The sequence below is a fragment of the Ceratotherium simum genome, chromosome 27, assembly GCF_057802395.1.
Source record: "Ceratotherium simum simum isolate JZ-2026a chromosome 27, ASM5780239v1, whole genome shotgun sequence".
Taxonomy (NCBI): Eukaryota; Metazoa; Chordata; class Mammalia; order Perissodactyla; family Rhinocerotidae; genus Ceratotherium; species Ceratotherium simum.
Window position 1 is genome coordinate 7,172,040 of NC_141926.1, and position 15,214 is coordinate 7,187,253.

General features: G+C 36.1%; 1 protein-coding gene across 2 annotated transcripts in view; it reads left to right on the forward strand.

Moving 5' to 3' along the window:
- The window catches only part of BRWD1 (bromodomain and WD repeat domain containing 1), a 116,511-nt gene that overhangs the window by 21,284 nt on the left and 80,013 nt on the right, over positions 1-15,214 (forward strand). For both annotated transcript variants that reach the window (XM_087418073.1, XM_087418074.1), the window contains exons 6-13: positions 859-957; positions 1,326-1,486; positions 2,870-3,091; positions 9,536-9,636; positions 11,008-11,078; positions 12,927-13,027; positions 13,822-13,862; positions 14,690-14,788. In XM_087418073.1, the coding sequence (XP_087274199.1) occupies positions 859-957; positions 1,326-1,486; positions 2,870-3,091; positions 9,536-9,636; positions 11,008-11,078; positions 12,927-13,027; positions 13,822-13,862; positions 14,690-14,788 (895 nt within the window). The remainder of the gene's footprint in view (positions 1-858; positions 958-1,325; positions 1,487-2,869; positions 3,092-9,535; positions 9,637-11,007; positions 11,079-12,926; positions 13,028-13,821; positions 13,863-14,689; positions 14,789-15,214) is intronic.

Below are 15,214 nucleotides of genomic sequence, written 5' to 3' on the forward strand. Positions count from 1 at the left end.
TCAGTTACGCAGAAACTAAGTTCTAGCACAGCGTAATCTGTGTTCTGTTGCTATCTCCTATAGAGGGGCCAGACGTTTTTTCTTAGTATATTTGCTGGTAGGTCAACGAAAGAATTAGTGTTCAGACGCAACAGATCCTACATATGTGCTCTTGTGTAAAGGATTATTTATGATCCTAAAACAAGAGGAAAACCATTTAATTTTGTCAGTACTTCCAAAGGAGATTGAAGTCATGGTAATATTGGCAGAAATTAATTTTAAAACTAAATAATTATTTAAGTAGTTAATTAAGTCAAGGATTTTCATGTAAATCAAAGAAATTAAAATTGTCCTTACAAAAATTTCCAATTTTGGAAAGTTGGATCAGTTCTGATTAAGATCTTTTATCGCTGGTATTATATGGTATAATTCTGCATTGAAAAATAAAAACTTATTTGACATTGAATGAGACTTGGAGTTAAAAGATCTGGTTTTATGGTCCATCTTGACTAATCGTTAGCAGTGGATCTCTTTAAAGGTCCTGGAACCTTTGAGCCTCAGTTACCTCACTTGTAAATTGGCGATAATACCTACCTCACAGGGTTGTTGTGAGGATTCAATGAGATAATGTATGTTGAAAGCACTTTGTAAATTGTAAAGTGCTACTCAAATGTTAGTTGTTGTTGTATCTGAGATGTCTTAAATTTTTTTTTTTCCTTCAGAAAATAGTCTAATAAACCTCTAGGGCTTTTCTGTTAAAGTATATTAGTTGGTAAAACTTTGAATAAACAGTTTATTACAATATACGTAAGTATTCTATAAAATCTTTCTTGGGGTTAACTTTCAAGATTTTATGTGTATCTAAAATTCATTTTAAAGACTGCAGGCACACAGTTTGGAAGGGCTCTGCCTTTGCTGCTCTTCATAGAGGAAGACCTCCTGAAATGCCGGTGAATTATGGTTCCCCACCAAATCTTGGTAAGTGAGGTTGGCCGGAAGATGCCCAAAACCATTCTTTTAATTTCTTGACCAACTTTGTAACTGCTATATTAAAATTTAAAAGGAAATGCTGGTAGTGTTTGTTGTTTCAGTAGTAACAAGTATCAATTTTCAGATTATTGTTTTCCTAAAATAATTACTAAATGTAATAAAAATTAATGAACAGCAGTCTTATTGTTAAGAATTCTGTATTAGTGATTATAGTAGAATAGAATTGGGAAAAAGCTTGTGTCTTTAGGATTTCTCAAATATGGATTTTGTGACCCTCTAGAAATTGTTTTGGAGTTTCTCTTAGTTTTTTACATGTTGACTCTCCCTTAACCATTTTCGTTGTTTTTATTTCCTAGTGGAGATACATCGAGGAAAACAACTCACAGGGTGTTCCACTTTTAGCACAGCATTTCCAGGAACTATGTATCAGCATATAAAAATGCACAGAAGGATTCTCGGACATCTATCTGCTGTTTACTGTGTAGCATTTGATAGGACAGGACATAGAATCTTTACAGTGAGTTAACGTTTTAAACTCAATTTGGTATCATCTGGAGCGCTTTAATGTGCATCAGAGTCATCTAGGAAATCTTATAAAACATGTAGATTCTATGTTTCCCATTCTCAGGATTTTTGACTCAGTAGGCCGGGTGTGGGGCCCATCAATTTGCGTGTTTATTAAGTATCCCAAGTGATTCAGATGCGGATTGTCAGGCCTTGTGTGGTGTTTGCGAGACACTGATTTAGAGGAGTGATTCTTGGGCATGATCATCAAGGATGCTTAAAAATATACATGTCTCGTACTTCCTCTCCAGTCCATTCTAGACCTATTGAATTAGTTTAATTTCTCGTATGTGTATTAACCCAAAATAAATTTAAAAAGCCCACAAAAATCCAAATCTCTACGGGTGATTCATACTGACATTGATTACTCACAGATCCAGAGAAATTGATGGAGTACTTGAACAATGAAATATATATATATATTTTTTTGTGAGGAAGATCGGCCCTGAGCTAACATCTGCTAATCCTCCTCTTTTTTTTGCTGAGGAAGACTGTGCTGGGCTAACATCCATGCCCATCTTCCTCTACTTTATATGGGACCCCGCCACAGCATGGCTTGACAAGTGGTGCGTCGGTGCACGCCCAGGATTTGAACTGGCGGACCCCGGGCCGCTGCAGCAGAGCGCGCGCGCTTAACCACTTGCGCCATGGGGCCAGCCCCGAAGAATGAAATATTTTTAATTATTATAAAACTATATGTAAATATTTGGAATTTAATTTACCATTTTAATGTTTTAAGGGAAAATTAGGGTGGGTAAGAAGTTTTAACTTTTCAGTTGTGAGATTCAGAGTGGATACTCAATATTTGCTGGAATGAATGGATGGATGCTTGCTGGTACTATAAATTTGAGACTCTGTCGTTTGGTTTTTTACAATGAGGATGTTAGTCCTGTTATTTTGTAGTTGTTTTTGGGATTGCCACTTTCTCTTGTTTCTTAGCCTGTGAGACATATATCTTTCCTAACACTCATCAAATTATTTAGCTTGACATGAGCTAACCTGACATTTAACTATTGCTCATTGAAATAGGTGAGCCACAAACTTTTAGTTGGACGACTTGGCAGAGAATTTTGGGAAAATAGTATTTATAATGTGGTCTGATGCATAGAAATGAAAATTTCACAGTATCTTTATGTAGACATTATTTTATTTGAAGAAAAAACTATTATTCCATAAGTGTTCTGACCATAAGATTCATAATTCATGGAGTATTCTAAGTTGGAAAGAGAGGAGGAGTTGTAGATACTTAATCTGAGTGACATGTAAATAGTATTCTTTTAAATGGTGTAAAAGACTTGCTGGATTAACATTTATTTTTGGGTGTATTTTTTTTTAGGGTTCAGATGATTGTTTGGTGAAGATTTGGTCAACACACAACGGTCGTCTGTTATCCACATTAAGAGGTCATTCTGCAGAAATTTCAGATATGGCAGTAAACTATGAAAATACATTGATTGCTGCAGGGAGCTGTGATAAAATAATTAGAGTGTGGTGCTTGAGAACTTGTGCCCCAGTTGCTGTGCTCCAAGGACACACGGGATCAATTACATCTTTACAGGTAAACTGGCTTTAGTGTGCATATTTGTGTATTATCTCCTTTTCCTTTAAAACTCTCTTCTCTTTGGAGATGAGAAATAGTAAGATGCTTAGTAACTATATGATGTATTTTAAATTTAATAATCAAGGGAAAATATAATTAATCATACTTCCATGAATCTTGGAAGGGTGATGTACGAAATATCTAATGCAGTTAGAGCTGTATATGAAGGCTTGATGGATGTCTTATTACTTCCTTTAAGTTTATGGTTGAACTGAAGGAGTGTCAGTTACAAACTGGTGATAGGCTAATGATTTTTCTGCTTTAAAACTTGTGGATTTTGGTAAGTTGATTGAATTTGCTGAAATATATTTAAAAATTTTTTTCACTTTATTGTGGAGGATAACTTTGAACATATATAAAGTAGACAGAATAGTATAATAAACCCTTTGTGACGATCAACCCATGGCCAGTTCTTCCTCAACTACTTCACCTTGTACCTAAAACAAATCCTAGATTTCATGTAGTATGTCTTTCTAAAAGATGAGGATTCTTTTTTTGTTTTATTGATGTTTTAATAGTTTATAACATTGTGAAATTTTGGGTTGTACATTTTTGTTTGTCTATCACCATGTATATGTCTCCCTTCACCCGTTGTGCCCACCGCCCACCCCCCACCCCCATTGCCCCTGGTAACCACAATACAGTTTTCTCTGTCCATGTGTTGGTTTATATTCCACATATGAGTGAGATCATACAGTGTTTGTCTTTCTCTTTCTGGCTTACTTCACTTAACATAATACCCTCCAGGCCCATCCATGTTGTTGCAAATGGGATGATTTTGTCTTTTTTTATGGCTGAGTAGTATTCCATTGCATATATATACACCACATCTTCTTGATCCAGTCGTCAGTCGAGGGACACTTAGGTTGCTTCCACTTCTTGGCTATAGTGAATAATGCTGCAGTGAACATAGGGGTGCATAAGCCTCTTTGGATTGTTGATTTCAGGTTCGTTGGATAGATTCCCGGTAGTGGGATAGCTGGATCATAGGGGATCTCTTGTTTTTAATTCTTTGAGGAATCTCCATACTGTTTTCCATAGAGGCCGCACCAGTTTGCATTCCCACCAGCTGTATATGAGGGTTCCTGTTTTCTGCACATCCTCTCCAACATTTGTTGTTTTTTGTCTTGGTGATTATAGCCATTCTAATGGGCATGAGGTGATATCTTAGTGTTGTTTTGATTTGCGTTTCCCTGATGATTAGTGATGTTGAACATCTTTTCATGTGCCTGTTGGCCATCTGTATATCTTCTTTGGAGAAGCGTCTGTTCATTTCCTCTGCCCATTTTTTGATCAGGTTGTTTGTTTTTTTGTTGTTTAGTTGTGTGAGTTCTTTATATATTATGGAGATTAAGCCCTTGTCAGATATATGTTTTGCACATATTTTCTCCCAGCTGGTGGGTTGTCTGTTCATCTTGATTCTGGTTTTGTCTGTCTTGTAGAAGCTCTTTAATCTGATAAAGTCCCACTTGTTTATTTTTTCTTTAGTTTCCCTAGTCTGGGTAGGCATGTCATCCGAAAAGATTCCTTTATGACCAGTGTCAAATAGTGTGTTGCCTATGTTTTCGTCTATGAGTTTTATAGCTTCAGGTCTCACCTTCAGGTCTTTGATCCATTTTGAGTTAATTTTTGTGAATGGCGATAGCACCTGGTCCACTTTCATTCTTTTGCAAGTGGCTGTCCAGTTTTCCCAGCACCATTTATTGAAGAGACTTCCCTTTCTCCATTGTATGTTCTTAGCTCCTTTGTCGAAAATTAGCCGTCCATATATGTGTGTTTTTATTTCTGGGCTTTCAATTCTGTTCCATTGATCTGTGTGTCTGTTTTTGTACCCGTACCATGCTGTTTTGATTACTATTGCTTTGTAGTATGTTTTGAAGTCAGAGATTGTGATGCCTCCAGCTTTGTTCCTTTTTCTTAGGATTGCTTTGGCTATTCACGGTCTTTTATTGCCCCATATGAATTTTAGTATTCTTTTTTCTATTTCCGTGAAGAATGTCATTGGGATTCTGATTGGGATTGCATTGAATCTGTAGATTGTTTTAGGTAATATAGACATTTTAACTATGTTTATTCTTCCAATCCATGTGCATGGGATGTCTTTCCATTTCTTTATGTCATCATCGATTTCTTTCAGTAATGTCTTGTAGTTTTCGTTGTATAGGTCTTTCACCTCCTTGGTAAGATTTATTCCTAGATATTTTATTCTTTTTTGATGTAATTGTACATGGTATTATCTTTTTGAGCTCTCTTTCTGTTAGTTCATTATTAGCATACAGAAATGCAACTGATTTTTGTAGATTGATTTTGTACCCTGCAACTTTGCTGTAGTTGTTGATTATTTCTAATAGTTTCCAATGGATTCTTTAGGGTTTTCTATGTATAAAATCATGTCATCTGCAAATAGTGCGAGTTTCACTTCTTCGTTGCCTGTTTGGATTCCTTTTATTCCTTTTTCTTGCCTAAGTGCTCTGGCCAAAACCTCCAGTACTATGTCGAATAGGAGTGGTGAGAGTGGGCAGCCCTGCCTCATTCCTGTTCTCAGAGGAATGGCTTTCAGTCTTTTCCCTTTGAGTACGATGTTGGCTGTGTGTCTGTCATAAATAGCCTTTATTGTGTTGGGGTACTTTCCTTCTATACCCATTTTTTTGAGAGGAGGATTCTTTTTTTAAAAACATGCCAAAAAGGGGCTGATCTGGTGACGTAGTGGTCAAGTGTGCGCGCTCCGTTTCGGCGGTCCAGGGTTTGCAGGTTTGGATCCCAGGTGCACACCGATGCACCGCTTGTCAAGCCATGCTGTGGCTGTGTCCCATATAAAGTAGAGGAAGGTGGGCACAGATGTTAGCCCAGGGCCAGTCTTCCTCAGCAAAAAAAGAGGAGGATTGGCGTTGGAAGTTAGCTCAGCGCCAGTCTTCCTCACACATACAAAAAAAGCCAAAATGTTATTATTACACTTGTTGATCTTCAAATTTCCAGTTGTCTCATAAATAGCATTAGTTTGTTTAGTTTGTTTGAATTAGGAAACAGATAAAAGCTATACCTTACAATTGGTTGCTATAGATGAAAAGAAGCTTGAAACAAATTGCACCCCCTTCCCCAATTAAAAAAAATCACCTTGCAGTTTGTGGGAGGTATTGGATTGTTTATCTTCAGAGTTCCTGGATGTTACCATTTCCATCCTTGTAGAGTAGATTCACCTGTTTTCCTGTGAGTTGGTTGTTATGCATGAGAATCACTTGGAGGCCTTGTTTAAAGCACAGATTGCTAGGCCCTTCGTCATAGATTGTGATTCAAAATGTCGGAGGTGGGTCCTGAGAATTTGCATTTATAACAAGTTTCCCAGGTGTTGCTGTTGCTCCCCAGGGACCACAATTTTAGGTTCACTGATCTGGAGCTTGAGTACCTTGAGGTGTACGCTCTTCCAGGCGTGAAATGTCTGGTGGTTTCTCTGTAGTAGCTGTTGATGAGCACTGCCTTAGATCCATTAGTTCATTAAGGACTCAAAATGGTGCTAATCAGTCATTTTTTTGAAAATCACGTTTTGTTAGGAGATAATGATTGATAAGGCCTTTTAAGGCACGTTGGTGCCTCTGATTTGAGTTTGGTTAAAACTGTGCAAATGGTTCCATTTTCATGAGTGAATTCACCTAGGCTATATGTTAAAAGGTCTCTAAGTAGATTTGGTGTGAAGTTCTGTGATAAAAGTGGCTTTTTTCAACTCTTCTGGTTAATATTCTTGAAGAATAGAGACTGCAGACTTATTTTTGAATGAAGACAACTATAACTGGGATAGTGTTTTATTTTGAAAATTTAAGCAAGATTTTTGGTTTGCCTGTTTATTTTTAGGCAGGGATTATATTGTTCTCTGGAAGGTTTCATAGTTTGAAATTAATTCAAATCCTAGCTGTGTTTCACAGTTGACATTTTGTTATTTGATATGGACTTACAGGCAATATAGCAGCAAATAAGAAAACTTAGAATACTTTGTGAGGGTGTCTGTCTTAAAACCATTATGGAATTCTTCTGCATGAAAGTGGAGCACTGGTCTTCCCTGAAACCCATTCTTTTGTTAATGGGGGCCCACATGTGTTTATCACTTACTGAATATATCTGAAAAATCTACTTGGATGGTAGTAGGTTCATCTGTGCTTGCTAGTGGTTACTTTGAATTTCAAAGTCAAACAAAATACATGATTTTAGTTATTAATATTTTTTCTGTCGTTTGCCCTGTTGTTACTGGCATGTAGAAGCCATTTTTAATTTTAGTAAAGGTTTTTTTTTTCAATTTATAAAAAACAGATGTACAGGTAATACTTTTTGCAGAAAAATTATACAATAGTTAATAGCAAATAAGAAAAAATGTTAGCATCTAGAAATAATGACTGTCAATATTTTAGTATATAGCTTTCTCTAGGGTAGCATTATACAGTGTCACTTAATAGTTACTTTCTTAAGGGTGTTCGTGTTAGACATAGCCAGGTTACAACCAGAAGTAGATCTTCTTGTCTAAATAAAAGAGTGGCAAATGAACATTCCTCAGGAATGAAAGACATAATGAGTAGCTGGCTTGGACTAGCCTTCCTTTTTAAAAACAACTATAGGGCCAGCCCTGGTGGCCTAGTGGTTAAGTTTGGCATGCTCTGCTTCGGTGGCCCGGGTTCAGTTCCTGGGTGTGGACCTACAACACTTGTCAGTGGCCATGCTGTGGCAGTGACCCACATACAAAACAGAAGAAGATTCGCAACAAAATGTTAGCTCAGGGTTAATCTTCCTCAGCAAAAAAGAGCAAGATTGGCAACAGATGTTAGCTCAGGGCGAATCTTACTCAGCAAAAAAAAAGAAATAAAAACAACTGTAAAAGCTGGACAAAGGTGAAAAATACCCAAGGTACTAATATAATGAGGAATTATGGAGCCAAGATACAGTAGGTAAGGATAGGAGTCTAGAGTTTGAAGGTATTTGTCAATTCCACAGGAGGTAGCTGAGAAGCTTAGCAGAATTTTTGAGACTTGTAGGATTAGGGAGAATATATCTTGGAATTATCTATGCATAATAAGTTCAACTAATTAAAAGAAATAGAAAAAATTTCAGCAGAGAACTGGAAGTTAGTAAAAAGGAAATTCTAAAATTGAAACAATTTAGAATTCAGTGGATGGTAGCACAATTGGTACTTAATTAAATACAAGTGTTAGCCCTATTCTGAAGTTACAATGTAATTCTTGTGTTTTCTTATAATACTTTTATGGTTTTGTTTTTTAAATATTTAAATTGTTGATCCACTTGGAATTTATCCTGGTGTACCCTGAAGAATAGATCCAGCTTTTTTCCCCCAGATTGCTGCACAGTTGTTCCCTTTGCCGTTTATGCAGTGATCATTGTTTCCCCAGCTGATTTGAGATGGCCCCTCTATCTTACTTAAATCTTGTATTAGGATCCCTTTTGGACTTTATATTTTTTCCATTGGTCATTCTGTCAATGTATGTACTGGACTCCATAGTTCTTTTTTAGTTGTTAAAATAAGAAAGTTTGTTTGTTAACAACATTAGAAGATTTCAAATACACCACAAAATCTTTGTTAGGAAACAAATGGGGATGGGCTTTGTAGCACATATTGTACCGATTTTTGACTTGGTGGAAACATATCAACAGCAGATTAATAGTTTTCCACTCAAAGCTGGGAAGCAGTGTACAAAGTTGTTTATCCTTCCCTCTCATCCTTGGAAATAAATCGTCTTCTTGTTCACGTTATTTTATTATTTATTTATTTTTTATTGGTGTCATAATAGTTTATAACATGGTGAAATGTGAAATTTCAGTTGTACACTATTATTTGTCAGTCACCATACATATGTGCCCTTTTATCCCTTATGCCCAGCCCCCAACCCCCTTCCTCTCTGGTAACCACTAATCTGTTCTCTTTGTCCATGTATTTGTTTATTATCCACATGTGAGTGAAATCATACAGTGTTTGTCTTTCTCTGACTGGCTTATCTCACTTAACATAATACCCTCAAGTTCCATCCATGTTGTTGCGAATGGGATGATTTTGTCTTTTTTTATGGCTGAGTAGTATTCTATATAATTATTGAGGTTTTGTGATATGCTTTTATATTGATAGGACTAAATCTTCATTTTTTTTCTTCATAAAAGTTTTTCTGGTTATTTTTGCTTGTTTTGAAAAAAATCTTTTGTTGAGATCACATTACACTTATAAATTAACTTAGTGATAGACTTTCCTTTTTTTATAGGTTATGATTTTTCACTACAATAGTGTCACCTATATTTTGAATTTGTTGTGTTTTACTTGAAGTGTCAATTGAAGTTAACGTTGAAAAACTGTTAAACTATAACTTTAGTAGAAGCTCAGGAAACTGAATTGTTGTATGTGTTACTGCTTCTTAGTTTAGCCCGATGGCCAAAGGCTCTCAAAGATACATGGTCTCTACTGGTGCTGATGGGACAGTTTGTTTTTGGCAGTGGGATTTAGAATCCCTGAAATTTAGGTAAGTGACTTTAATTGTGTAGTAAGTTTTCTTTTTTAATATTGTTAACGATTTAATCTAATGAAATGAAGTCTGATTGTAAAGAGAAATTATATATTGTGGTTGCCTTTTTGCTTTTGAACTTAATTTTTATTATATATAGCATATGTGCCAAATTGACTATTGACTGTTTACAATTCAACAATTTAGTTGGATATGTAAAAGAAGCATAGCTATTCTATCTTAGTCGACACTTTTTTGTGAAGAAAAAGTGAGATAATATGTATGTGAAACATTTTGAAAAATGTTAGAAATGTGTAATTAGATACATAGTCAGAAATTTAGGCAGGATCATTAAGAATCAGAAGACCTGGATTATAGACCTGTGCTATTCACTAGCCACATGTGCCTGTCAAGCACGTTAGAGGTGGCTAGTGCAGTTGATGAACTGAATTGTGAATTTAAATTTCAAAACTGATTCTTGAGTCAGTTATTACGAAACTTTTCAGCATGTTTCAAACAACTTATGTGAATTTAGTTTTTCAACTGTAAGTTTTATGAAATCTGAATACAGGTCAAATAGTTTTGGTGGAAACTTTGTTCAAATTGAGATGTTTTATAAGTATCCAGTACATTCTGGAAGATTTCAAAGATTTAATATGAAAGAAAGGATCTAAAGTTCTCCTTAAAATTTTATTAATATTGATGTGACATTTTGGATATATTGGGTTAAATGAAATAAAACTAATTTTATTTCTTTTAATTAATTAATTAATTAATTTATTTTTCTTTTTAAAGATTTTATTTATTTATTTCCCCCCCCAAAGCCCCAGTAGATAGTTGTATGTCATAGCTGCACATCCTTCTAGTTGCTGTATGTGGGATGCGGCCTCAGCATGGCCGGAGAAGCGGTGCGTTGGTGCGCGCCCAGGATCCGAACCCGGGCTGCCAGCAGCGGAGCGCGCTCACTTAACTGCTAAGCCACGGGGCCGGCCCTATTTCTTTTTATTTTTAATGTGGCTACTAAAAAGTTAAAAGTTATATGTGTGGCTTGCATTCCATTTCTGTGGGAAAGTGCTATACCCTGGTGGTTTTATACTCTGCTCTGCAGCCTTGATGATGGTTCACTTATGCTCTCTGAGCTTTAGTCACCTCAATTAAAAATATGGGGGTTGGTAGGCCTGCATCTTCTGTGTAGTAGGATCAGTATGAAGGTGGGGTGTGGACAGTCTTCTAAAATCCATCCAGCTGTAATAGCATATGTGGAAATATTTGGTATACTATGAAGTACTATAGAAATAAGAGTAGGTAATATTTGAAAATACTAGGTTAAAACCAATATTTACATCATGTTAGTGTCAATGTATTTTAAAATGTTTTCTTCTTTTAAAGTCCACGTCCCCTGAAGTTCACTGAAAAGCCTAGACCAGGCGTTCAAATGCTTTGTTCTTCTTTTAGTGTTGGTAAGATAACTTTAGTAATTTTTTTCCTTAGTTTTATTTTAGCATATATTGAATGACCACATTATTGCTAAGAATCTTTACCTGATACATGGTAAATGACTTATGTTCATTTCATTAGGTTTAATCTGTGATGTTCATTTAATTAGCCTTTTTCTTGTCTTTCACTCCCCCATTCTGCCTTTCTCTGCTTTCCAATAGTAATTAGAGTCAGTGATATAAGAGATAGCTGGCAAAAAGCAGGCTTAAGGTGTCCACATGAGTGATTCCTGTGCCGTGTGCACTGGGTGTGTGATATATCAAAATTGTGATTTTCTGTTAACAGGCCAAACTGTATATTTTTGGTAGTTTAAATTTGTTTTCCACACATCTTTGTGAAATTATTTCCCATTTTCTTTTCTTATTCAGTGAACTTATGTGGTAACCTTTCTTTTTAGGAGAGGTCAAAGATTTTACCCCCATAAAAGTCTAAAAACTTCAACAAGTGAACTTTATATTCCATAGCTCTGTTTAGAAAGCAGAGCCCCTTTGGTCAAGCATTTTTAGAGCAGCAGCCCTTAGGGTCATTGCCATAACTAATAAAGCAGAGGGAGAGAGTGAACATTTCCAGATTGAATTAACTTTTTTTTTTTTTTTTTTCTGGTGAGGAGGGGTGGCCCTGAGCTAACATCTGTTGCCAATCCTCCTCTTTTTGCTTGAAGAAGAGTAGCCCTGAGTTAACATCTGTGCCAGTCTTTCCCTATTTTGTATGTGGGTCGCCACCACAGCATGGCTTGATGAGTGGTGTAGGTCCACGCCCAGGATCTGAACCCATGAGTCCCAGGCTGCCGAAGTGGAATGTGCCAGACTTAATCACTGTGCCATCAGGCCAACCCCTAACTTTTTGTTTTGTTGAAGTCTTGTCTGATGTGTGTTGTTTTTTTCAACACTATCAAACAATTCTCTGACACCAGCTGGGTGTCCTACAGTTCAACTCAATTCTGACACTGTCTACCTAGAGAGTAGTGTGAGATGTCATAGGTTAAGGGCTCAGTTGGCTCAGTCCTACAAGACTCCCTTCCCCCTGGCAAACTTCAGACCAGGTTGTCACCTGTGCTTTTGACCAACCAGCTATATAGATCGTAGATTACCACAACCCCCTCCTTGGGTTCAGTTAATTTGCTAGAGCAGCTCACAGAACTCAGACATTTTACTTACTAGATTTCCAGTTAATTTTAAAAGGATGTAATTCAGGAACAGCCGAATGAAAGAGATGCATAGGATAAAGTATGTGGGAAGGGGCACTCTCTGGGCATGCCACTCTCACCTAATCTCTACGTGTTCACTGACCTGGGAGCTCTCCAGATCCCATCCTTTTGTGTTTTTATGAAGGCTTTGTTGCATAGGCACGATTGAGTAAATCATGTTGCTGCTACCCGCACCCCTCTGCCCCCATGTTGGACTGCAAGTTCCAAGCCTCTAATCACGTGATTGGTTCCCCTGGCAATCAGCACCCGTATATTTAGGTGCTTTCCAAAAGGCACTTCATTAGCATAAACTCTGGTGTGGTTGAAATGGGTTTGTTAAGAATATCAAGACCCCTTTATCACTCTTATCACTTAGGAAATTCCAAAGGTTTTTAGGAGCTCTGTGCTAGAAACGAGGATGAAGACCAAATATTATTATTCTTATTATAAATCACAGCATCATACTGTGTTATATTAATTTTAAAAGAGTTTTTATATAGTGAGTTAGAACATGGATTGAGATAGACTTAGTTTTGGAATAGGAGATCTTGCTTAATATAGAAATTTGGTTTGTTCAAGTATTTGTTATAAACTGGATTTTTAAGCCTTAACATTTTTGTTTCAGGTGGTATGTTTTTAGCCACAGGTAGTACTGATCATGTAATCAGAATGTATTTTTTGGGTTTTGAAGCACCTGAAAAAATAGCTGAACTTGAGAGCCACACTGTAAGTATTCATGTTTTAAAATTCTGTAGATTAATTATTCATAATATTCGTGTTGGTACATTGTCAAGTGTTGCTAAAGGCAGTTGTTATTGATTCTGATTTTTACTTAAAATAGGAGGAGTTGCACTTAAAGGTGAAGGATATCATTGATAACTTAGTGTGTTGACAGTGCTAATATTTTGCAGTGGTTATTTCAGTTTTAAATCTAAAATTTGGATTATGACAGCTGATCTTCGTGGGTTAAGTTCAAGTGGGCCTATTCGTCTTAACCAAGCTCATGACGTCAGAATGCTGTTTTATTAATGTGTAATAAGATAGATAACTCGCAATATTCTGGAATACTGGTCAGTGGTCAGGTCATATTTTTTTCTATAGGAAGTTCTCTGAGGTTATTTGATTAACATAGTTCAAATCACTTTAAAAGAAAAAAATTTGCACATAAATAATCATCAAAGTGAATATCTCTTCTTTTTAGCTGCTTAAATCTTTATATTTTGATCACTTTCCATGTGTATCCATTTTTATACAGATATAATTAATTGTAAATTTAGCTTTAATTTTAGAAGCAAGGCTTCTTTTTTACTGCATATGTCTGTCTCTGAGACAAGGGCTATATCTTGTTAGATTCATAGGTCCTTTGTGCTACATGTTCGAATGACAGAGCTAAGCAGCACAAGTACAGATCTCGTGCTTTAAACTAGATGTGCTTCTAGCTCTAAAACTGGTTTTCTTTTGTTTGGTTACAGACTGTGTAGATGATCACTTTTGTGTTTGTTTTTTTCCTCCCTGTTTAGGATAAAGTTGATAGTATTCAATTTTGTAACAATGGTGATCGGTAAGTGTATGTTTGTGTGTGTGTTTCTAGGCAAATATACTATGCTTCATATTAGTGTGGCTAATATATCACTTCATGTATTGCAGGTACTTATTAGTAAATATATTAATTGAATGAAAAGTTCTGGGGCAGGGGGAAACACATGAAATTTAAGTTTTTAGGATCATAGTTTCTGTTGGCGCCTATGACCAAAATTAGTTCTCCTTTATCTCACCATTGGCTAAATGTTTGATTTATGGAAAGATTAGGTATGAGGATAATGAATTTCCTCATGTTTGAGTAGTTAAAAATCTTTTTTAATCAGCCACTGTGATGTATCCTCCAACGAAATTATCACTTAAATTATATCCTTCTTTGTGGTCCCCAGTGTCTTTCAGATGCCTTTCCTAAACTCCAGTTTTTAACCCTTTGCTTTGTTAAGAGATTGATTGGTTTTTGCACAATGGCCAGCATGAATTAATTTGAGTTTAGAGTTAAGATGCTTATAATAGAGCTTTACCTCTTACTAGTTTTCCCATATGTCTTTAATTCTTACTGTTTTTTCCCCCCTCCAGGTACTTCTTGTACATTGTCTTCTCAAAACTCAATCCATTTGACAAGCAGTTGATTGAGTTTGAAATGTGCTTTACTTCATAGGGCCAGGCAAATCATAGTAAACCAGATTTTTTTCCGTTTAGATATGCCCTAAATCCTTATCTTTTGAATTCATACCTATAGCTTTACCTGCAGTGAGGATAGGTACATTAAAAGTTTTTGGGCTTGTGATTTTAACTGTAGCCTTTGGTGGCACGTGTGTGAGTGTAAGATCTTTTTCTGAATATTTTAAGGTTCTTAAGTGGTAGCAGAGATGGAACAGCACGTGTCTGGAGATTTGAGCAGTTAGAATGGAGAAGCATTTTGTTGGATATGGCTACCAGAATCTCAGGGTAAGTTGAGATGGTCTGTTGTAAGTGGGTACATCATAAGTACTGAATCTCTCTCTCCCTGGTTGGTTGATTGCTTTGTTCAGGGGATTGGAGCTACCTTCTATTATAAAGAGCTACGATCTGAATGAATGGCTACTTCCTACGTATCTGATAAATCAGAACAAGTCTATATCCCGAAGAATTTATCCTTACATTTATGTAGGAAAGAACAACATATTTATTTTACTGTTGTGCATAGCATTGACTTTCTCTTAGGTGTTGCATTTAAAACCACCTATAATTAAAAAAAAAATTATAAAAATAATACAGGTATGTCAAGTGTGGAAATTTTACTTTTCTGTAGTGACTTTTTTTGCATGCTAAAATTTTGGCTTGTAAAACAGCTTTGAAGGCAAGGTTGTCCAACTGTCCCCCTCCATCAACACT